The sequence below is a fragment of the Musa acuminata genome, chromosome BXJ2-2 (genome assembly GCF_036884655.1).
Source record: "Musa acuminata AAA Group cultivar baxijiao chromosome BXJ2-2, Cavendish_Baxijiao_AAA, whole genome shotgun sequence".
Lineage (NCBI taxonomy): Eukaryota > Viridiplantae > Streptophyta > Magnoliopsida > Zingiberales > Musaceae > Musa > Musa acuminata.
In genome coordinates this window covers 27,336,311-27,358,428 of record NC_088339.1, presented here as the reverse complement: position 1 = coordinate 27,358,428, position 22,118 = coordinate 27,336,311, and the positions used below count along the sequence as shown (strand labels likewise).

Below are 22,118 nucleotides of genomic sequence, written 5' to 3'. Positions count from 1 at the left end.
AGAAATTAATAATATAATATTTTACTATTCATAACTATTTTAATTTTATTTTTACTTTTTTTTTCTTTCCCTATAATCTTGCTTGCCCACACTATTCTCATTCTCTCTGTTGCAAGACTCGAAACATAATATTTTTTTAAATTAATATAACTAACGTAGAAGATGATGTTTTGTGAGCTATCACAAACTTTACATAATCTTAAAAACATTAAATCATTATAGCAAACATAAGAAAATTATTTTTCATATCTTTCTCTTCAGTTTATCTCATTTTATTATTTATCTTTTTTTCATCATTTTATGTCACCTTCCATGATTAAAAGGTCAAAGAGGAGGGAAAAAAAAGAAGGAAGAGAATTGAGGAAAGGATTGAATTTTTTTAAAAAATTAAATTATAAATTAAGAAAATTTATGTTTATTTTGGAAGGGATGGTATAAAAATATTCAAAGTACTCACGGATTGTAAATATAAAAAAAAAATTTATAAATAGTAAATTGCTACACATTTACATTTGCTGCGGTCATATCATCAGAACAATGCCTTCTCTCTTACGCGAAGAGCTCCAAGAACGCTCGTTGGAACATGGTGCTCACAAATGTCGCAAGGAGCATCAGGTGGCATTCTTCTCCATGCGTCCAACCTGCAAAGATAAGTCATTTCTCACCTGAGAGGGCAGTGGTTTCTCTTCCCTCTTTAATACGAGTGTGATGGGGATCGACCAAATCTAACATAAACACGGTCACAGAAACTAGGATTTGTATTGCAGAATAATATTTGTTGCATCTTGCAAATTGCAGGTCTAGAAATATGAGGAATCATAAGGAGAGGAGGAAACCTTGTAAAGCAAAATTAAGTTCATCTGACTCTCTCCATTGCCACCTTTCTCTCTACCTTACTTGTTCTTTGTGGCGGCCAAATAATGTGTGTCACTCTCCCTTGAACCAAGCCCAAAGGAATCTGCAGCACATATAAATTTGTCAGTCATTGTTTGTGATGAGACAATGATCGGATTTACCTTAACAGCTTAGAGCAAAAGATCATAATAGTATTGGAGCATTGGAAAAAGCCTTGGAACATTAAAACTGCATATAGATCATTAAGACTGTATATGATCTTTTAATGCTGCCATGAATGAGTCTTCGGTGCAAGGTTTTCTCTGTTATCTCCCAGTGCAACTAGGTTATTATGATTGGTCCACTCGACAGGATTGTTAATTATCCATCTTCCAGACATTGCATGCCTAATTTTAGTATCTTCAAGTGTCATCATGGAAACAGATGTCCCTCTAAGGAGGATAATCTATTTTCCATTTTCCAAAAGAACAAATTCAACCAAAATTATGAAAGAACCCTGAAAAATTGTCATTATGGAAATTGATGTAACTCAAAGGTGATCTTTATGATCCAGCTCCACAGTGCAGTCAGAATTAAGGACCTAAACATCACTATCTCATAGATTCAAGTTCTGAAATATGGATTGATGTCAGACTACATATTCTTTGTCTTCTTTGTTAAATTGACAGTCCATCACTCCAACAATTCTTAACTATTCAAATGTATGTGTTTCTCTACAGTTGTAGTTTGTGCATTCTTACTAAGTTATTGAAGTCTGCAGCACTCGTAAAAGAGATTACTTTGTTTAGCTCAGTTACTTTTGGTTAATCAATACAAAAAATATTACTGTTGTCATGCATTCGCAGGGCACAGTACAAAATGCATAGTACTACAGTACCTGCATAGTGAAGCACAGGGCAAGCAGAATGCTTATACATGAATACACATAATAAAAAGGGCAAGAAGGACAGATTGCATCAGGTAAATGGTGGATTTTAGTGCCTCGTAGTCCCAATGAACATGCTTAGACTGCTTGTGCAAATAACAATATTGCAAGTGTCAGGACAAAGACATCTAGAGGAAAACTGCTCCTAACAAAGGCATATACCCAATAATATATTTCAACCCTATTAAAAAGCAGAACCTTGAAGGATTATCTTTTGAAAGAAAGGAAAACAGTGGAAGGTAATCATTGTGATTAGTTTAAAAAACCAGTAGAAATTTGACCAAAACATTGCAGCACTAATTCAATAAATAGAGGTCCACCCAGTTTCACCATGTGAAGGTCTTTTTGCTACACTAAGTAGGTCAGGAGTGCTAGCACCATCAGATAATAAGACATAATGGGGAGAATTTATGTGTAAAACTCACTAATAAGATGCCTAAAAGCTAGTAGTTAACTTCACAGGTTTTGCTTGATTGGCAACGGAGACGCCAGCAATAGAGTATGAATCATCCAAAAATTGCGAAAAAAATAAAAAGAGAAAAGAAATGTGCAACTCACAGGGCCAAAATGTCTCGAATCCAAACTAAATTCTTTATTGTCACCTTCAACCCAGCAATGACCTTCTGGAATCTTCAGTATATCAGATGTATCTGGAATTTGCATCCAATCACCAGGCAATGCAATTAGTCTTTTGACAAATTCCCGTTTGTGATCACTCGGGGATCTGCAAAACATCAAACGAAGAATATAAGATCACAAAACTAAAAGAAGTCTTACAATGTGGTCCTGAAACATCTCAAACTTCAGATGGTTGTTTTGATCGGTGGGCCTGAAACATCTCTAACTTCAACTGGAAAACAAGCACAACCCTATGCTGATGCACAACCACTCAAACTTCCCATAGTTTCATCCATACAACCACTCAACTTCCCATATGATGCAAACTAATTGACAATACATATAGAAGCCAAGCAAATAGGTAGCTCTAGGTGTGTCATTCCAAATAAAAGGTAGTTACGAATAAAAGCTACAGCATGCTTCTAAATAACTTACTTGAAGGCAATTACATCCCCACGTGAAAATTTATACTTTTCAAGACAGAACTTTTCAACCAGCACAATATCACCTGTGATCATTCTACTGATCAGTTTTGACAGATTCCTATTTACATAACCAATGAACATTTGATCATTCTTTGCTTGTATTGCTTTCACAAAGGATATACCTTTCAAATATCCAGGAAAACCAGGACTGCTTGTTGTAAATGTGGGACTCATAGATGTACCCGTTAAAGAATAAACAGTGGCATATCTGTCAGAAATTGTTATACCAAACAGAGCCACTGTCATAGACTTCTTCATGAAGAACCACAAAGGATTTAGTGTCCCCATATCAAACTTTCTGTCAAGATACATGCCATGAGAAAAAACGAAAAGGAAAAGGAAATACCAGCATACAATCAAAAACAAGCAAAGCAGGGCAAAGTAATCTGAGAGAATAACTTGCTGCAATTTACATGGAAGTAACATACTTCGTCAATAATAGCTATCAATTCTCATAAGAAATGACCAAAAATATCAGTACATAAGAATATGGGAGATAGTGGGACAGGATGGTGGTGGGTACCAAAGACTTGCAATGGGTTTGGCTAAAAACAAAACCAGTTGTCAAATGCAAGTGCAAAAGTTGTGAAAAAATGAGTGTCAGTTTCGCATATTGAGTGTACATAGCAAACAACAACATAAGCCTGAATTTACTTTAAAACGTAGGGGAGATTCCACATATCACAAATTAAAAGAGCCTAATAATAAGAACTTGGAGCTGATATTTATCTACAAACAGTTATCAGAAATGTGGAACCTCTTTCCAACAACTCACATCCTTAAGAATCTGATTAACAGTGTCTCACAATATTAGTAGCACCAAAAAGAGTGGAGTTTTAGTTTAAAATAACAGAAAATACCTTTGTTTTATGATGTACCAGATTAACACAAAAGAGGCAAGTTGATAATACCGCCAACAGCTACTGGATGTTCTCAATTCTCTGTTTTACAATCTTCAGCACATCAGGAGTTTGCTCTTAACACATCTTTATAAATTAGTCATGGCATGGTTGCACCTGTAGCTGCTTAAGAGTAAAGAAGTTGAGAGTTTACAAGGAAAGTGAAGATATTATAATTTTCACTACAAAATTAGCCAATTTTATAGTAGGGGTATTCTTGGTGAGTTACAGGTGCCTCAAGGGCTAATAGACCTAAAGGAAAACTTGCATTTGATCAACCCAGTATATTGGGATGGTTTAACATCTACAGCTAGCTGATCAACAGAATGATGTTGGTATGATAATAACAAATTTGCAACTAGCATTTTGTCAATAAATGCATTATCAGCTAAATTTTAGGATACATCTTATCAAAGTTATCAAACGCTTAAGGACACTGAGTTGCATTAGGCACAAGCCACAAGTTGAGGTGGACGTCTCAGGGAAAATAGATGTAGTAAGAATAGAAGATTATGAAAAAAAAACAATCCAAAGAATGAAACAAATTAGGTTTTGATACCATTCAATGGTGTCCAAAACATCTGCAGACAGATATTGAGTAGGAGGCAACGAAAGAATAGCAATAGAGAATTACAGGAAAGCAGCATGGATAGAACAAAAGAAAACTATTAGAAAGAGATGCGAACAGAATGAAAAATGAACAGAGAGATAGAAAGATATACTAATACCAATAAAGAATAGATACGGCGTCCACTACATATGGGAATATCACTCTGTTTAAATGGATGGAATTTACTACAACATTTTTTTCCTTCAGATGAAAATTGGTGCAAGATATTCTATGCAAAGCATACAAAGAAGAACGTTTTATGCACCTGGATGTAGGTTAGATTAATGTTAATCATGCCGCATTCCCTTCTTCTCCACCTCCTGTCAGATATTTTTAAACTAATGTGGCAATGATTTAGATTTGGGGCTTACTCCACGTCTTGTAAACAAGAACAGAAACCCTAGAAACGCTTATTCGCTGTTGTTTCAATCAAAATGCTGAAAGATAATTGAACCATATGCATAAAGTAGATTCAGACCAGAACAAGTGCTCCCATGGACATCGACCTAATTTTCGCCACCAACACCTCTAAACCAACAGATGTAGCTACGATCTGTCACCCTTCCTGCTTCTCGGTATGTCTTTAACAGTATTACCTATCAAAATTTCCTTTTTTTCTCCTCAACTGATTCCATTCGAATCTAAACAAAAATAAGTCATCAATGCTACCATGTAATCTTAGTATAAGTTGCCCCTGCCTTCTTCCTCAACAGGAACACATCCAAGCTTTTGACAATGGTAAAATGAGCAGCGTATCAAAGAGGGGGGGAAAAGCAAGAACCAGGGAAGAAACAGTGATTACCTCAAATTTACACTAGTTAATCGCACCGCCGATTGAGAGAGGAATCGCCGGACGAAGTAGATATCAGGCGTCGGGAGGAGTCGAGAGGATCGGCCGGAACAAGAGACTCGTAAGCCTGGGAAAAGGGTTAGCGTTATCCCTTTTCCACCAGTACCCGACTCACCCATTTCGTTACCTGCCTCATGATTGCTAAAAGCTGGGATCCAGCGGGCCCCGCTATTGAACCATCGGTGCTGTTAACACGTGGAAGACCTGTAACGGGTAGGACTGAAAATTCGTGGAGAAGTAGTTATATTCTATTATAATTATATTGAATGACTTCTCGGAAAAAAAATTACTATTTATATATTTTTTTAATATTTACAATCCGTAAGTACTTTGAATATTTTTATATCATCCCTTCTAAAATAAACATATATTTTTCATAATTTATAATTTATTTTAAAAAAAAAATTCAATCCTTTCCTCAATTCTCTTCTCTTTTTTTTTCCAAGACATCATCTTCTACGTTAGTTATGTTAATTAAAAAAATATTATGTTTCGAGTCTTTGCAAACTGTTTAATAGAGTACGCGGGCGATGAATAGAGAGAATGAGAATAGTGTGGGCAAGCAAGATTATAAGGAAAGAAAAAAAAAAGTAAAAATAAAATTAAAGGAGTTGTGAATAGTAAAATATTATGTTATTAATTTCTTGATAGATTGTGAATAATAAGAAGATCTCTAAATAGCAAGCTAAAAGAATACCTTTTTAGATTTTTACCACAGTGCCCTTTTCAAATATTCTAAGGGGCATCCCAAACATTTCATATTTCCTTGTGTATCCTAACACGACTTGGCATAATTCCCACTTGACTGCTTCGTATGTTGAATCGTTTCAAATAAATGGATCATTTGTCATTGCTATGGATCAATCTAATCCTCTACTTCAAAAACCTAAAAACAAATCGTATTGTTCCTCTTTCTCCTCTCTCTGAGGCAAAACGAAGAGAGAAAGAATACACTCAAATAAAAATTATGACAAAAATAAAATAAAGAGAGAAAACATGAATCGATATATTCAAGGCCGAAGGGAGATAATCGAAGACGAATATTAATGATCAATAAAAGTAAATGGGTATAGCAAAGAGAGAAGCATCGTATGAATCATGGAATCTGTGCTATATTACTTGAAATATGGGGGCACAATTTGAAATTTGCATAAAAGAAGAAAAGCCCAAAAAAGACACTTTTATCCGACTGACATCGTAATAGGATAGAAAAATCGATATAATTGATATAGTCGATATAATCATATAATTTATATACGATTATTTTATAGCGAGCTTGGATTTCAACATTATACAAAGCAGCATATGAGATTAGTTCCCTAATATTATTAGAATTCCTAATAAACACTTGTTTCTCTTTTGCACAGGTCACCTACCTATACATCCCAATAATCCGATCCATCAAAGTTCCAAGCAATTTAGATCCAAACAAGACGGCATCGAGCTATCACCGTTAACCGAACACCGATCACTCGGGTCGTGCAAATGCTACCACGACTCTCAAAATGAGGAACAAATTTCAAGAGATTGAACACCGAGCGACCATTTTATGAAAGAGATTTCAAGCACGAAAAAGAAGGGAGAAGAAAAGAGGAATTCAGAGGACGAAAAGCCAAATTAGAACTGCCATTTCACAAGTAGTGGTAGCAAACCAAGACAAACTACTTCCGATTAGTTCAACAAGCATAAGGATTAGAGAAGAGGGCTTCTTCTTCTTCTTCTTCTTCTTCTTCTTGCGCTGTTATTACTGCTGGTTATAGTACATTACTTGGGGAGAACTTGGGCAGCATGAGCTGCTGCGGCGGCGGCCGGGTTCTCCTGCTGCTGCTGGTAGTTGAGCGGCCGCCGGTAGAGCATGATGTGCGGCTCCGGGCGGTGGATCGCGTAGTGCACCCATCCCCGGCTCTGCTGCACCCCGATCGCCCGCCACTCGTTCTGGTACGCCCATCACAAACCACTCAATCAGTATTTGAATCTTTGTTGAAGGGTTTTGAGGGGGCGGAAATGATTTTGATGAAACCCTAGTATTAGAGGAGCGAGATTGCTAACCTCAGAGAGGAGACGGTTCTTGGGGAGTAATTTGGCCACCTCCGGAGGGAGCACCACATGCCTACACTCGAAGAAAGAACGATCGGGCGGTGATATAGCCAAAATCGGCAGGCATCTGAACGAGAACTGCGACAGTTTTCGTAGAAACTGGGTTTACAAGGGAACGCGACGAATACCTGTACTCGTAGGTGTCATCGAAGTACTTCTCCGAGTACTGGATCTGACCCATTTCGATCTTCCTTCCGCTCCAACTTCTCCGCCTCGATCGATCGCACTGCGAGAAGTTCCACCATAGATAGGACGAAAAACAAATCAGATCAGCACATTCGATTTGAATTACCATTCTATCGAAGAGAAACGATCGATACAAAGACTAAAGTTGTGGGGACAAAGAGGAAAGAGTCGAGCGAACCCTAGATTTGGGGAGAGCGTCACAAAGACCAGGAGAGAGAGATAAGATCCGCTCCTCCGATGAGCGTGATATATAGTGCCGGTGAAAGGTTTGACGGCTATGATTTGATCTGGAAATAGCGAACGATCAGGTGGAAGCAAGTCATTGGGGTCACGAATCTTAAGGGGGGCGGAATTTGAAATTTTAAACATAGCGGCTTATTACGCACACGGATTAGATGGATGATGGTATGATGATGTCAGGGAATATATTTTCATAATCTCAATAGTATTTTTTTCCGTTGAGCAAAAAAATTATTTTTTAAAAGTTTAAATTATCTCTCACCTTAGTTTTCACGCTCTCCTACTAAAATATCATCTTTACACCATCGATTCAAGCTAATAATTGTGTCTTCATCATCGTCACATGATTAGTCCAATCATCATCCATAAGCATTGCAGTTTGATATGATGATGAGTGAATTGATAGGTTAGTTGACGTAGTTAAGAGTAGGAGGAGGACGACATGAAGCTTGTGAATGGAGAGAGGAGCCAAGGCAAGGGCAATAGTGATCGTGGCGATGGAAAGAATAAGATCGACTAATAGAAAAGAAGTGAATATGGAGTTGCGATGGTGGAGGTTGCTCTTACTACGATGATGGAGGTGCGACTACTAGCTTGATGGAGAGCTTATGGTGTCAAGATCAACGGAGAGGTGGACATGCAGAGAGAGAGAGAGAATGCATAGAGGAAGCAATGAGACAAAGACAAAAGTGATGAATGAAAGACAAGAGTCAGAGGCGATGAATCGATGGGGTAGAGGCATCGATCGACCGCTAGGCATAATATCATATTTTAGAAAATAAAAAACTTTAGATGGGAATAAAGCAAAAAACAAACGCTCTCTCTAAACAAAAAAAACAAAACCTTGAGTTTTTTTAGAATTTATCTTTTTTTTCTCTTTCATGTAATAAAAAAAAGTGAAACTTGGGTTGTTTTTTTATAATTTATTCTTTTTCGTTTCTCTTTCGTGTAATTAACACTAATGAGAGTACATGTACCAATATTGACGTATGCTCTAGTTATAAACAATTACCAACATGAAATTGTTAGATTTGAGCAAGGTATAAAAATACATATACTACCATCAATATATGTTCTACTTTTAAATATTTTTTTTATAAGAAAGATTTCATTGGTGGGAGACTATGGTATACAAAATTCATCACAGTCATACATATTATGTGTTAGTCATCACAGCCATACATCTTATGCGTTATTCTGTGTTAGATAATTATTAATAAAAATAAAATTTATTAGATGCCATTTTGAACTTTTCTCACATATCACCACAAGACAAAATTTAATAAATGGATATGACACTTATAAATAGCCTCATGATATTATTAGATTTGATTTCTTTTTTATATAAATCACCATCGAGCTGTGATAATGCCAAGTTCAGTAGTTTACCTTGAAATCCCAACATTTCCAAACTCTTACTACGATGATGGAGGTGTGACTACTAGCTTGATGGAGAGCTGGTGGTGTCAAGATCAACAGAGAGGTCGACATGCAGAGAGGGAGAATGCATAGAAGAAGCAATGAGACAAAGATGAAAGTGATGAATAAAAGACGAGAGTCAGAGGCGATGAATCGATGGGGTAGAGGCATCGATCGACCGAGTATAGGCTAGGCATAATATCATATTTTAGAAAATAAAGAAAAAAACAAATGCTCTCTCTAAAAAAAAAGGTAAAAACTTGATTTTTCTAGAATTTATCTTTTTTTCTCTTTCATGTAATAAAAAAAGAGTGAAACTTGGGTTGTTTTTTTATAATTTATCCTTTTTCGTTTCTCTTTCGTGTAATTAACACTAATGAGAGTACATGTACCAATATTGACATATGCTCTAGTTATAAATCAATTTTGTTGGGCATAAAATAATTAGGTTAATTTATCCTAACTGTTTATCTGACTTTAATCTTTCTTCTTATTTGGTTTGCAAGATAATTGGTATGTTAAACCAACAATCACCAAATCAACCATTCTTAAACCTGAACTAAACACTATAACATCTGTGTATCTTCTGCTAAGAAGTATTATTCTCCTTAATCATAGAGGCAGTAACACAATTCATTACAAGCATATGCCCAAACTCGTCAAATTTTCTTTACATGATGTCAACTATTCTGCATCCTTTAGTAGCATTAAGTATCAACTAGTTCCAGTAACATCTTTACAATCAAGCCTCTCTCATCAAATCAAAGCCTCCACAGAAGGATCAAAAAAGCTTTCTACTATCCATTTCCTGCCTGAAGTAGAAAACTTGGATGAATACCCATGTCTTTGCAAGCTTCGGAAAGGTATCTACGACTAGATGAGTTCAAGAACAAGGTAGAAGCAGAAGTAGAGGCCTCTTTACCAATTTTTTCTTGCCAGTGACTGGCTTGTGTGCATCAGCATAGGGTTGTGCTTGTTTTCCATTTGAAGTTTGAGATGTTTCAGGGCCACCAATCAAAACAACCATCTGAAATGAAAGATAACATAGTTTCGACGTATGCATGCATGCATTGGATAAGAAGATGACAATAACAGTTACGTAAAAGTGATCCTCTCCCATGCCCATGCCCTAATCTCCTAACCGCCCAGTCGTCATGCTTCACTCCCAACATCTCTATAGATACGTCCTCCGAACCCTAAACCTACTTCCATCCTGTGTTTGGTTTCTCCTCGTTCACCACCATGGGGAGAGCATTCTTGTTCGCTGCCTTTCTCGTTGCGTTAATATCCACCAGCATTCCCTTCGTTGGGTATGACACCGCGTCGGAGGAGAAGCTCTGGGACTTGTACGAGAGGTGGCAGAGCCACCATGGCGTGTCACGCAGTGTCGACGAGAAGCGCATCCTCTTTGACATTCTTAAAGAGAACGCTAACTACGTGTTCGCGTCCAACAAGAAAGCCAAGCCTTGCAAGCTTAGTCTCAACAAGTTCGGCGACATGACGAGGGAGGAGTTCAAGAGGTCGCACGCAGGGACGAGGATTCGTCGCCGCAGCACTCTAAGAGGAAGCGCAAGCCTCGAAGGGTGCTTCTTATACAAGAACGTCACCAGTGTAACTCCTACCGTCGACTGGAGGCAGAAGGGTGCCGTCACTGCTATCAAAGACCAAGGCAAATGCGGTGAGCTCGAAATATTTTATTTTTGTTGATGTGCTGCATCCAAACAAATGAAATTTTAGAATGAATTACTGCAGGAAGTTGCTGGGCCTTCTTGACAGTAGTTTCGGTGGAGGGAATAAACCATATCAGAACCAACGAGCTTATCTCCTTGTCAGAGGAACCACTGGTGGATTGCGACACCAACACCAACAAAGGGTGCGATGGAGGTATGATGGATGATGCATTCGACTTCATCGAAAGAAATGGAGGGATCACAACAGAGGAAAACTATCCTTATGTAGCTCGACAAGAACAATGCAAAGTAAAAAGAGTTACATGTTAATTTGTTTAGTTGTAGTCATTATCTTCTTCGTAAACTCTATACATATCATTGTCATTTATAGGAGAGATCTCCTGCGGTTGTGATCGATGGATATGAGGACGTTCCCGTCAACGACGAGGATGCGTTGCTGAGAGCAGTGGCGAACCAACCTGTATCAGTAGCAATCGAAGCAGGCGGTCAGGACTTCCAGTTCTACTCCGAGGTATGCACAACTCTCATCCATGCTTCTCTTTTGATGTAAACAGGTTTTAAAGACTACACTTTTCTGCTGCTTTGGTTTAGGGTATCTTCACAGGGAGCTGTGGAACAGAGTTGGATCATGGAGTGGCCATCGTAGGCTATGGGACATCCAAGGATGGGATGAAGTACTGGATAGTGAAGAACTCATGGGGACCAGAGTGGGGCGAAGAGGGCTACGTGAGGATGCAGCGTGGGATCTCGGCCAGCGAGGGGCTGTGGTATCGCCATGGAAGCTTCTTATCCGCTTAAGACATCTCCAAATCCAGTGCAGAAGAAGCTGCATCTTTGATGAGGGCTGAAAGCTGTTTGCTGCTGCCAAAAGAAGATTAAGTAGCTGCTTTGATCATTCACCTTTATGCAGAACATTCGAAGGCTTTACACTGTATTCTTTAATGCTACAACCACTTATCATGTTGCAGGATACCACATTACTATATGAAATAAGATAAGAATATGAAATTAATGATGATTTGAATGTTCAATACTTGCTCGAGCTTTCTGAGCCACTTCTAGCAGATTCTTTTGGTCCAAGACGAACAGATACTTGTAGAGTAGGTAACTGAGAGAGGCAGCTGAAATAAATGGTGTAATCACAAGTAGAAGAATAATTGTAGAAACAGAATCTACACTTTGAAACACTTTGTGTTTGGGTTCTGCTTTGTCTTTGTGATCGACTTGAGATGGGACTTGAGACGTCCCACCTATATCATATTTCTGCACGACCCGTCGATATTGAGAGGGGAGGGATTTCCGACTCGACACCCCTCTCAAGTTAGTAAATAGTTTTTGTGTTATAAAGGGTTTGATCCCCTTCTCTAAGCTAGGGGGGGTTGGCTTTTATACATACGGAGCCGATCCGAAAGTACATGTGTCATTAATACCTGTCGTTGTCCTTGTTCGATGTGGTCGCATGAGCAGTTGACCTGTATATTCTTGAAGGTGTGGGTCGACCTATGCAGACTTCTGCCATTCGGTGCTGACCCATATGGCCCGGATGACGTAGAGTTAGTTGTTCGCCATGTGCTAGGTCAGCCCTTCTCTCCTTCGACCACTCATCTGGTTGTTCCACGTTAGCTCTTAGGTGATTGCCAAGTGTCGCGTTGCAATTGGTGGTGGGAGCATTCCCTATCATTTGTCTCACCATGGAGGAGGGGGGGCTTATCTTGTTCACTTGGTCGTATTCTCTTTACGTACCTCAGATTACCCTCACCTTGAAGTCTTCCATAGTATGATCGTAAGTCGAGATGTCTTCCTCCTTTTCTTCCACCTCTTCGAGCTAAATCTCAATCAAGGATGTAGCATCGTTCTCGAGTAGTCCGAGGGTGGAACAAATAAGTTCTTAAGGGAACAAATAAGTTCTTCCTTAAGGGGCATGTTCTGTAAGAGTTGTCCAAGCCCTAAAGGCCATGGAGCGAGCTCATGATTGTGACTCAATCGTGACAGAGTCATTCCTCGTGGAACTCTAATCTTGGTATTACATCTCGGCAGAGTATGAGTTGCACACCCGTCAACATGGGTAACATTTGTATGACCCTTTCTTGAATGGGTTCGGGCTATCTTGCGATGCCTTCGAGGTAAGACTCAGGTTTTCTTTACAACCTGTTATCATGTCCTATCTCCTATCTAGTGGCGTTTATTGGAGAGTGTCGGGTAATCGAGATCGTCTTGACCCAAGCTATATTCTTTGCTTGTTTTCGATTTTGCAAGGGACATGGCCGCTATTATTTGGTTGCCCGAGATAGGTTTAGGGTGAGCAACACCCCCTTAAATAATAAAGGCTAGAAGTCACACCACTTCTTTGTGAGCGCTGGCCGAGGGTGGAAGTTCAACCTTGAATAGTTTATGCGGGCCATTAAAAAGAAAAATCTTTATTTAAAAATATAAAAAAAAAAATATATATATATATATATATTTCTTTAGAACTGATCCGATCAATATGGCTTGATGAACCGAACCCTCGCGTCATTGTGTGTTGTGAGGATTGGAAACCCTTTGCTGCATTTGCTCACCACCACTTCTTTTGGGAGAGGACAATAACAAGCTTATCGAGATCAATCACATACATTCGATCATCAAAGAAGAGCCGGGGAGGAGGATGAGCGATCGAGCGAGAAGAAAGATGCGGGCTAGAATGAAAAAATAAAAATAAATAATATATTAATTCCTGATTTGATTTGAAGACTTTTTTTAAATAACATTTTAATTAATATATGAAAGATAAAATATAGAAATATTTACTAAATTTATAAATGTTAATTAACATCAAATTTAATTATCTTGATATATAAAAAAATATTTTTAAACTAATCAAATTTATTCAATTTGTTCATCGACTATTATTAAAAAAATAATTTGATGATAAGAAAAGTATGCATGGGTTGTGAACATGAGATCCATATTTCTCCCATTTCAATCCACGGAAAAGAAGAGAATCTAATACACAGCATCCTGTTGCCCCTATTCGCTGTCAGACGTCTGTCTTCCCTGCAAACATACTCAATTCTTCTCTCCAACAAACGCCACATCTTCTCGGCATTCCTCACTCTCCCTTCGCACAGCAACCAACTCCTCCAACCAGAAGAATCCTTCCTCCATGGCGACCATGGCAGCCATGGCCATCCTCACTGCCAGATGCCCTGCTCCAAACCTTCTCACCTCCTCAAAGGCAACCCTAACCAAACCAGTCTCTCTCCTCACCCTCCAAAACCTCCCCAAAGGACTTGCAGCAGCAGCAGCTTCCAAGACAACCATCACCACCATCCCTTCTTCCCTGAGCGCCAGCGCCATCGCCGGCGCCATCTTCGCCAGCCTGATCAGCTCCGACGCGGCGTCTGCGGCTCAGCAGATCGCCGACGTGGCTGAAGGCGACAACCGCGGCCTCGCGCTTCTCCCCATCGTCCCGGCCGTCCTCTGGGTCCTCTACAACATCCTCCAGCCTGCACTCAACCAGCTCAACAGGATGAGGACCGAGAAGGCAGTGGTCGTCAGTCTGGGGCTCGGCGGCGGGTTGGCGGCCGCTGGGTTCATGTCGACGCCGGGCGCGTCGGCGGCCGAGATCATGGCGGTGGCCGACGCCTCCTCCTCGGGTGACAACAGGGGGCTGCTCCTGTTGTTCGTCGTAGCTCCGGCCATTCTTTGGGTCCTGTACAACATTCTGCAGCCGGCGTTGAACCAGCTCAACAGGATGAGGTCCGGGTGATCATGAATTGTCTCAGCGTCGAAAGATTCAATCTAATAGCTATGCAAATTTTGTGTCACATCCTGCAAAAAAAATAAAATTAAAAGAAGTCGTATCATATTATAATTGCTATGTCGATTCATTTAGCTTCACTGCTAAGAGCTTGTGGATGATTCATTTGCAGCCCATCCGGTGTAATCAGTCAAACATATGTAGGCTTGAAGCTCAATCCTCCCTTTAATCCTTAATCAGAGATGCAAGAGAGCGTAGCAATGATGACTCTAACGTGAGAATTAATTCTAATTCTAAAGTTATCGAAAGCCACTCGAACATGAGAATCACTTCATGGACATGAGATTAGGTCGTACCAATAATATGGTCTACTCTTGATGGACACGTAGATATTACGTGACCTATAAGTCAAACTTAGTCTTAACCCATTTTAGATATGGAACTAATTGGGATGTCACACTTCTTCTCAAATCGAAGAACACCTCAATAGGGGTTTCATATCCTAGTGGAAGTTGGCTATGAAAGCTAGAAAGAAATCATACCTTAGTAGAAAAATCAAGTTTTACTCCCTGTAGAGGATAAACTTTGCAATATCACAAAGTCCAGCTTCCACACAACATTCAACAACATGGTCTTGTACAACTTCATCCCAGGTCCCATCAATTGAGACCAAATCCAACAAAAAATGCAGCTTCATCCAATGCTATCTACATATTGAAAGGAAAAAGGGATAAAAATCCATATAAAAAATGCCATTGTCTCATGGGATTTCTTATGGATATAACATGAGAAACAAAGATGACCCACCCACCTGTTCTGGTGCTTTATCCTTCTTAAGATCCTCCTGTCTACCCTCTTCTGTCACTTTTTCCTTGATGTACTCTCTATCTGTTCATCCTCCAATTCTGCAATCTCAGCGACTTCCTTAGCAGACGCATGTATGTTTTTCTATCTTTTTTCTAGCAGAAGGCACAAACAAGGAATCTCTTCATAATGCAATAGTCAGTAGTGCATCTGTGGCTAAGAATTGTTGGAGTGATGGACTGTGAATTTAATGAAGAAGACAAAGAATATGAAGTCTGACATCAATCCATATTTCAGAACTTGAATCTATGAGATAGTGATGTTTAGGTCCTTAATTCTGACTGCACTGTGGAGCTGGATCATAAAGATCACCTTTGAGTTACATCAATTTCCATAATGACAATTTTTCAGGGTTCTTTCATAATTTTGGCTGAATTTGTTCTTTTGGAAAATGGAAAATAGGTTATCCTCCTTAGAGGGACATCTGTTTCCATGATGACACTTGAAGATACTAAAATTAGGCATCCAATATTTCTGCTGGAAGATGGATAATTAACAATCCTGTCGAGTGGACCAATTATAATAACCTAGTTGCACTGGGAGATAACAGAGAAAACCTTGCACCGAAGACTCATTCACGGCAGCATTAAAAGATCATATACAGTCTTAATGATCTATACGCAGTTTTAATGTTCCAAGGCTTTTCCAATGCTCCTATACTATGATCTTTTGCTCTAGCTGTTAAGGTAAATTCGATCATTGTCTCATCACAAACAAGGACTGACAAATTTACCTGTGCTGCAGATTCCTTTGGGCTTAGTTCAAGGGAGAGTGACACACATTATTTGGCCGCCACAAAGAATAAGTAAGGTAGAGAGAAAGGTGGCAATGGAGAGAGTCAGATCAACTTAATTTTGTTTTACAAGGTTTCCTCCTCTCCTTATGATTCATCAGATTTCTAGACCTGCAATTTGCAAGATGCAACAAGTATTATTCTGCAATACAAATCCTAGTTTCTGTGACCGTGTTTATGTTCCTATGGTCCATCATTTCCTTTTTCTTTTCATTTTCTAATATTTTGATCTTTGTTTCTGCATATTGAAGGTTTTCTGTGTGTTAAATCTTTTATATATATATATATATATATATATATATATATATATATATATATATATATATATATATATATATATATATATATATATATATATTGTTAGGGTAAACAACTTTAAGCCGTGGCCTCGGGGCCGACGTGGCTTGTTTCGGGTCCGGATGACGGGGATCTCCCTGGGACGTTCCTCGAGACTGCCGAGGTGGCCGATCGCGGTGTCCGATCGAGACGAGGTAGTCGTTTCTGTCGGGAGAATACTCCTCGCCTGTGCGTCCGGTGGGGACCTTCGGCTTCGCACCTGCACAAAGGTCGAGTCGGGGTGCTCGGCCCGACCCCTCCGACGATCAAGTCAGTGGATGGTAAAGGGGGTTTCTTTAGCTAAGTTATGTCTTCTGCCTCTCTCCCCATTTCCTCGTTAAGGATGCGAGGGTATTTATAGGGAAGCTTACTGTTTCCTGATGTGCCCACTTGCAGGGGGCAGACTCGTACTCCTGGTAGCGTCTGACACTGGTGTTGGCGTGGCGTGAAGGACCGAGCTTGAGTATGATGTTTATGTGCCTTGGTCGACGTTTCGGCCTGAGCTAACTAGGTGTTGTCGGGTCGATCAAGGCGTGAGGCGTCATCTGGAGCAGCTGACGTCAGCCCGAGTCTTGTGTCTTGTCGCCGTTATTATCCTCATCATATATATATATATATATATATATATATATATATATATATATATATATATATAAATAAAGAGGCTAACATATGGTAATCATGATTGATATTGGCTTTTGGATGGGTTTACTGATAGGGGTATATGTGCAGGGTAAATGTGTAATATTTTAACCCCAAATAGATGTAATGGCTATCGATATTAGGAATATTAATGAACTTTGTCTTAAATCCAAATTTTCAATTACTTATTAATCTACTCCTATCTCAAAACTCCAATTGACGTGCATATTAATTTCATTTAATACTACCCTTTTCTAAATATTAATTCTCAACAATTTCATCGAGTGCAGGATTTCAGAGAATGGAACGTATTGGTGGGCTCCATCGTTATTGTCATCTCAAACCTTATATGCCGACCCGACCACGTGACGAATGTCTCGACCAGGAAAACCCACCACGTATTCGCTGTACGGGCTCCGAATGCTCAGCCCAGAGGCGGGTCCCACAAGCGTGGGCTTCTCCTGCGTGCACGGAGAGGTACGTTGTTGGGTGTCTGTGAAGCCGCAAAGCCGAGTTGTGGATAGGCTTCAAAGGTGTACGTTACCAGCATGGGTTTTGGAGAGCGTTCAAGTAACTTCTCTTTCTGCTTTGTTGCTCTGAAACCCTTCCCTCAACGGGAAACACATCCCGAGGAATCCCAATTCCAGGCACCAATTCACGTAGATCCGTGGAGTTACGACGATTTGGAGGTCAAGGTTGTTCTTTTGATGGCGGAAAACCTTGGTCCCGTAGTTTCCGCGGCTTAAACTCTCTGCATTTTCGCAGATCGTTCCCGCTCCTCTTCTCTGCTTCGTTGGATCGCACATTGTGGTATTTTCTCGAATTCCTCGGGGTTTCCTTTTATTGCTTTTATCTCTGTTCTCTCGGGATTCTATGGATTGATTTCGATCCATTTGATTCCTTAACGTTTTGGGTCGCGATTGGATTCATATAATTTAGTAAGATATTTGGATTTTTGGGATGTTCTTGAAATTGATTGACTCTAATTTTTATTTCATTGGAGATAAAAACAAGCGTCTCGAACCTCTCTAGTCTAAAAATTGCATCTTTTACTGATCAAATATATACATGACTATCCGATAAATCTTGCTTGTATTCTGTGAATTGTTCTACTGGATTGTTAAGTAATTAGTCTTCCTGTGAAGCTGCAAAGTGTTAAAATGAGTGATTTTGATGTTAAATTCCGATCCTGTTCTACGCCACTTCTTGACATACTGAATCCACACGACTTGACTTGCTTGTTTGTACTCTGTACATGGAATACCTGCGTATAAATTTATGCCTTCTGTTACTTTTGAATCTGTAATAGAAGATGGAAGAGGATGAACCCTAAAAGGTGAAGTTCATCAGTGTGCGGAATTAGGTGAAATTGTAGTTATTTCTAGTCCTGTAGGCTTCAGATACATCGCTTTCACAAAGTTTGGCACAATAGCACTCATTGTGTCTTTCATCAATAATTTTCTGAACGGTGGGACATGAAAGTTCCAAGTGTTTATCTCTCTTTATTTTCTCTCTTTATTTCATCAAGTTGTGGCGTATCAACCGGCCTGTTGGGGTTGAATCTAGGATTGCAGTCCCACCACAAGGCTGGCTTGCTATCACATCTCTTTAGCTGTCTGACAATGACCAACGAGTTGCACCTATAATTCATGAAGTTTGCTGACTTTTCAGTTTGTCCCTAATAGCTTCTGTGTAGATTGGATGATCTACTCGTATCATTCAGGTTCACCTCGTCTGGCCCTTTCCTAAATGTTAGTGCAACTTGCGAGAGCTTGTCCTGTGCTACCAAGCTAATCTTACCATCATTTGGTTGGTGAAGGAACTGTACATGGTAACTTTCTATATTGTAACTTTCAGCACCTCAGATTCCGGTAATGCAGGATAATATCATTCTTAGATCTTTTATTGCTTCATTTGCACTTCAGTTGATCGAACCTGATGGTTTCTCAATCGATTGAAAATAATGTATTACATACTTTTGCAGAAATGGAGGCTGAGTTGTGCTCTGTTCATACTCTATCCCCTTCTCAGGAAGAAAGTGGAGATGAAGAACTCTCAGTGCTTCCTAGGCACACCAAAGTCATTGTTACTGGTAACAACAGAACCAAATCTGTTTTGGTCGGGCTGAAAGGAGTCGTGAAGAAAGCTGTTGGTCTTGGTGGCTGGCATTGGCTGGTAACATTCTCGTTTTTGACACACAATCCTTTTCCATTCGCTATCATGATCATCTTTACATGAATGAAATTGAGCTAGGTTTGTGGATCCTATTGTTCTTTACTAATAGTACTTCTTGTACTCACTGAACTTTCTACTTTGTTTTATGTGTACAAAGGAGAATTTGTTCCTTTATACTATGCTCTCAGATTTATTTTGTGTGAAATTTGTCACCTTTTTTTGTCGGAGGATCTTTTATAGCAACTGACAGGAAAATGTTTGATAAATGTTGACTGTGAAGATTACTTACAGATTTTTCCATTATCAGACAAAGATTTTGTTATGCTTCACACTCACTTGTTTTGATTAATGTATTGGTATACATATTTCTAAAATCTTCATACGTTACATGACTTTTGGTGAAGAATGAATTGCATATGTGAATGCAGGTCCTGAAAAATGGGGAGGAAGTAAAGCTGCAAAGGAATGCTTTGAGTGTTTTGGAAGCTCCAACTGGAAACGAAGATGATGAAATCGATTGTGATACCTCTTTCTGCAGTAGCTCAGACATGGGAGAAAAAGACATGGATTACAGTAAGCTTTTACTCTTTTCGAGTTAGTCTGGATAACAAGCAAAAGTTAACATCCACAAGTGAGCACTAAATCTATAACTGGCTAGTATTTCACTCAGCTTTTTTTTTTACATGTCTATGAATCATCATCTTCTACCGACAGCTGGTTCAGAGTTTCACAAACCAAGAAAGTCAAGGATTCGACATACTAGGTCATGGAAGTCGAACGGCCAAAGTAGCATAAGGAACATTCACTCCCATGGTTTTAAGCCTCGAACGGTAAGATGATGTTGTTCAGGATCTTTTTATCACATTGAGTATTTCTTTTACACTTTTGGGAGATATCAATGCATGACTATGATGTCATTGCAACATAAAAGTGCATGAGAGATCTCCTGATTGTGTTATTGTATATCCGAATGAAAGATTTGAATTCACAAGAGTGTCCTCTTGTCATTAGCTTGTAGACTGAGGTAGATGTATTTGGAACTCATGCTTACACTTTGTAGATCATTAACAGAGGGTAAGATTGTCAAAACTCGAGACCGCCACCTTGTGGAGATACCTGAAACACTTCAATCTTGTATGTTCCTTGGCTGCATGACATTGAAATTTCCAATTGGAAAGATCTTCTGTTTCACATCTGCAAAACCTTGAAAGCATACTCTTTTAACATTACCCAGGTGAGCAGTAACCCCAGTCCAACAAAGGAACAACTGGTCCATGATGTGCAGCACCATTTCCTCTCTCAGGTACTCACTCACCAGTCTTCCTCTACAGCTACTTGTTCGTTCAGTATGCGTTTTAACTCGCTATAAACATGTTCATTTTCTCACATCCAAAACTTATCTACCACTTCATTTGCACGAAGAAACTGGATGAAACGGAGGTCATTTTAGGCTTCATTCATGCTGCAAAGAGATTGAGGACTCTATACTCATAAGGTCTCTTCTGATGAATTAAAGAAGGAATCAAGTATATTCATGTTGTTTCCAAAATGGAGGAGTTTGACATGGTGTGTTGTAAGCATGAACTAACATTTCAGAATCAAGGAGATCCTGAAGCTGTCTATAACCATGTTTGTCGATTGTCTCTGAGATTTTATTGTAAATTCTGATTACGAGTCTACTCGTAATGCATGAGGAAATAAAGAAAAAATTTATCGTGAAATTCTCATTGCAACTAATACCAAAACACATGTTCATTAATTAGTGAATATCATGTGAATTTTTTGACTTGAGCCCATTTAATGTCTCATATTCTGATTGCATTGTGCCATTGAGATAACAGGAAACATCACAGACTAGATCAATGTGTTGGTCTGCAATATTTCTAGAGGAAAAGAAACTTTACTTTCTGAGGAGTATTTGTGATAGTTTCTCAACCTTTCTTGACATATACCTCATTTCAACACTTCAAAATACACACACACACTAATTTTTGAATAATTGTGTATATGGATTGAATGTTCCATTAACTATTTAATTATTCACACAGAGAGAACAATCATAGTCAAATATCCATGCTCCATCTTTGTTAAGATTCGAACCTAAAGATAAATATGAAGCAATGAAGAACCTTTGCAATTATACCTTCTAACATTGATGCTATCCAGCTCCCACCATCAAAAAGATGATCATGATCTCATCCATAGTTGATGGAGATCAAAAATCCAATTTGAAAAACCAGCTAAATTCAATTCTGCATAATAATACATAATAAGAATAAGAATCATTCCATTCCATATGAAAGCTGAACAGTCGAATGATTTGAGAGATATAATTATGATGGTTTTCTCCTTGTTCAATCAAAAGACAGTATGAGTGAGCTGAGGACTGAGAAGACTGATGGAATGCCTATTCTTAGGAGAAATGACACCTTGGCCAATCATAAGTCCCTGGAATCTGCATGGCCCATCAATCCCAGATTCCTCCAATCCAGTCAAGTCACCAACCCTAGTGGGTTTTCCTGTCATCCTCATCCAGACAAGTAGCAGGCTCACTCCAGCTTTAGAAGGGCATCAGCATAGAGGGGAGAAAGTGAGAAGCAAACCCTGCTCCTCTGCTGGGTAACATCTGCAGAATTGGGTATGCAACCCTGTTGGCGGAAGCCTGGATTTGGCAAGGTTAGGGTTCACGCAATT

General features: G+C 39.2%; 5 protein-coding genes across 10 annotated transcripts; 3 read left to right on the top strand and 2 right to left on the bottom strand.

Annotated features, from left to right (window-relative positions):
• Positions 1 to 411: 411 nt before the first annotated feature.
• Positions 412 to 5,353, bottom strand: LOC135605720 (uncharacterized). Of its 3 annotated transcripts, none has more exons than XM_065096141.1 (7): positions 5,195 to 5,353; positions 3,744 to 3,905; positions 3,006 to 3,181; positions 2,834 to 2,906; positions 2,339 to 2,504; positions 837 to 958; positions 412 to 725 (listed from the first exon to the last, which is right to left on the bottom strand). In XM_065096141.1, exons 3-6 carry the CDS (start codon positions 3,169 to 3,171, stop codon positions 857 to 859), a joined length of 507 nt encoding a protein of 168 aa, XP_064952213.1. In that variant the 5' UTR covers positions 3,172 to 3,181; positions 3,744 to 3,905; positions 5,195 to 5,353; the 3' UTR covers positions 412 to 725; positions 837 to 856. The 3 variants fall into 3 exon arrangements, with proteins under 3 accessions (XP_064952213.1, XP_064952211.1, XP_064952210.1); XM_065096139.1 differs by having other exon boundaries at positions 414 to 641; XM_065096138.1 differs by lacking the exon at positions 412 to 725 and having other exon boundaries at positions 741 to 958.
• Positions 5,354 to 6,849: 1,496 nt separating this feature from the next.
• On the bottom strand, positions 6,850 to 7,743 carry LOC135605004 (cyclin-dependent kinases regulatory subunit 1-like). The gene is made up of 4 exons (XM_065094673.1): positions 7,704 to 7,743; positions 7,468 to 7,565; positions 7,292 to 7,352; positions 6,850 to 7,177 (listed from the first exon to the last, which is right to left on the bottom strand). The coding sequence occupies exons 2-4, from the start codon at positions 7,518 to 7,520 to the stop codon at positions 7,007 to 7,009; spliced, it is 285 nt and encodes a 94-aa protein (XP_064950745.1). The 5' UTR covers positions 7,521 to 7,565; positions 7,704 to 7,743; the 3' UTR covers positions 6,850 to 7,006.
• A 2,683-nt stretch (positions 7,744 to 10,426) lies between these two features.
• LOC103972526 (vignain-like) lies at positions 10,427 to 11,673 on the top strand. Its single transcript, XM_065094671.1, has 4 exons — positions 10,427 to 10,862; positions 10,937 to 11,172; positions 11,246 to 11,386; positions 11,467 to 11,673. The coding sequence occupies exons 1-4, from the start codon at positions 10,427 to 10,429 to the stop codon at positions 11,671 to 11,673; spliced, it is 1,020 nt and encodes a 339-aa protein (XP_064950743.1).
• Positions 11,674 to 13,877: 2,204 nt separating this feature from the next.
• Positions 13,878 to 14,728, top strand: LOC135605003 (photosystem II reaction center proteins PsbY, chloroplastic-like). The gene has a single exon (XM_065094670.1). It carries the CDS (start codon positions 14,018 to 14,020, stop codon positions 14,621 to 14,623), a length of 606 nt encoding a protein of 201 aa, XP_064950742.1. The 5' UTR covers positions 13,878 to 14,017; the 3' UTR covers positions 14,624 to 14,728.
• A 3,063-nt stretch (positions 14,729 to 17,791) lies between these two features.
• Positions 17,792 to 21,160, top strand: LOC135605718 (uncharacterized). Of its 4 annotated transcripts, none has more exons than XM_065096137.1 (8): positions 17,792 to 18,059; positions 18,973 to 19,080; positions 19,234 to 19,424; positions 19,853 to 19,997; positions 20,139 to 20,254; positions 20,496 to 20,558; positions 20,659 to 20,727; positions 20,847 to 21,160. In XM_065096137.1, the coding sequence occupies exons 3-8, from the start codon at positions 19,236 to 19,238 to the stop codon at positions 20,916 to 20,918; spliced, it is 654 nt and encodes a 217-aa protein (XP_064952209.1). In that variant the 5' UTR covers positions 17,792 to 18,059; positions 18,973 to 19,080; positions 19,234 to 19,235; the 3' UTR covers positions 20,919 to 21,160. The 4 variants fall into 4 exon arrangements, with proteins under 4 accessions (XP_064952209.1, XP_064952208.1, XP_064952207.1 ...); XM_065096136.1 differs by having other exon boundaries at positions 18,935 to 19,080; XM_065096135.1 differs by lacking the exon at positions 18,973 to 19,080 and having other exon boundaries at positions 17,793 to 18,059; positions 20,847 to 21,159.
• The last annotated feature ends 958 nt before the right edge of the window (positions 21,161 to 22,118 follow it).

Bases quoted from the DNA above. Each gene is read 5' to 3' on its own strand.
- LOC103972526 (XM_065094671.1), top strand. From the start codon at position 10,427: ATGGGGAGAGCATTCTTGTTCGCTGCCTTTCTCGTTGCGTTAATATCC. The intron at 10,863-10,936 runs GTGAGCTCGAAA...GAATTACTGCAG, and splicing joins CAAAGACCAAGGCAAATGCG to GAAGTTGCTGGGCCTTCTTG. The intron at 11,387-11,466 runs GTATGCACAACT...GCTTTGGTTTAG, and splicing joins ACTTCCAGTTCTACTCCGAG to GGTATCTTCACAGGGAGCTG.
- LOC135605003 (XM_065094670.1), top strand. From the start codon at position 14,018: ATGGCGACCATGGCAGCCATGGCCATCCTCACTGCCAGATGCCCTGCT.
- LOC135605004 (XM_065094673.1), bottom strand. From the start codon at position 7,520: ATGGGTCAGATCCAGTACTCGGAGAAGTACTTCGATGACACCTACGAG. The intron at 7,353-7,467 runs GTATTCGTCGCG...CTTCGAGTGTAG, and splicing joins GATGACACCTACGAGTACAG to GCATGTGGTGCTCCCTCCGG. The intron at 7,178-7,291 runs GTTAGCAATCTC...TGGGCGTACCAG, and splicing joins AGAACCGTCTCCTCTCTGAG to AACGAGTGGCGGGCGATCGG.
- LOC135605718 (XM_065096137.1), top strand. From the start codon at position 19,236: ATGGAGGCTGAGTTGTGCTCTGTTCATACTCTATCCCCTTCTCAGGAA. The intron at 19,425-19,852 runs GTAACATTCTCG...ATGTGAATGCAG, and splicing joins TTGGTGGCTGGCATTGGCTG to GTCCTGAAAAATGGGGAGGA. The intron at 20,559-20,658 runs GTATGTTCCTTG...AACATTACCCAG, and splicing joins ACCTGAAACACTTCAATCTT to GTGAGCAGTAACCCCAGTCC.
- LOC135605720 (XM_065096141.1), bottom strand. From the start codon at position 3,171: ATGGGGACACTAAATCCTTTGTGGTTCTTCATGAAGAAGTCTATGACA. The intron at 2,505-2,833 runs GTAAGTTATTTA...GATGTTTTGCAG, and splicing joins GGGGATGTAATTGCCTTCAA to ATCCCCGAGTGATCACAAAC. The intron at 959-2,338 runs GTGAGTTGCACA...TATGTGCTGCAG, and splicing joins ATTCGAGACATTTTGGCCCT to ATTCCTTTGGGCTTGGTTCA.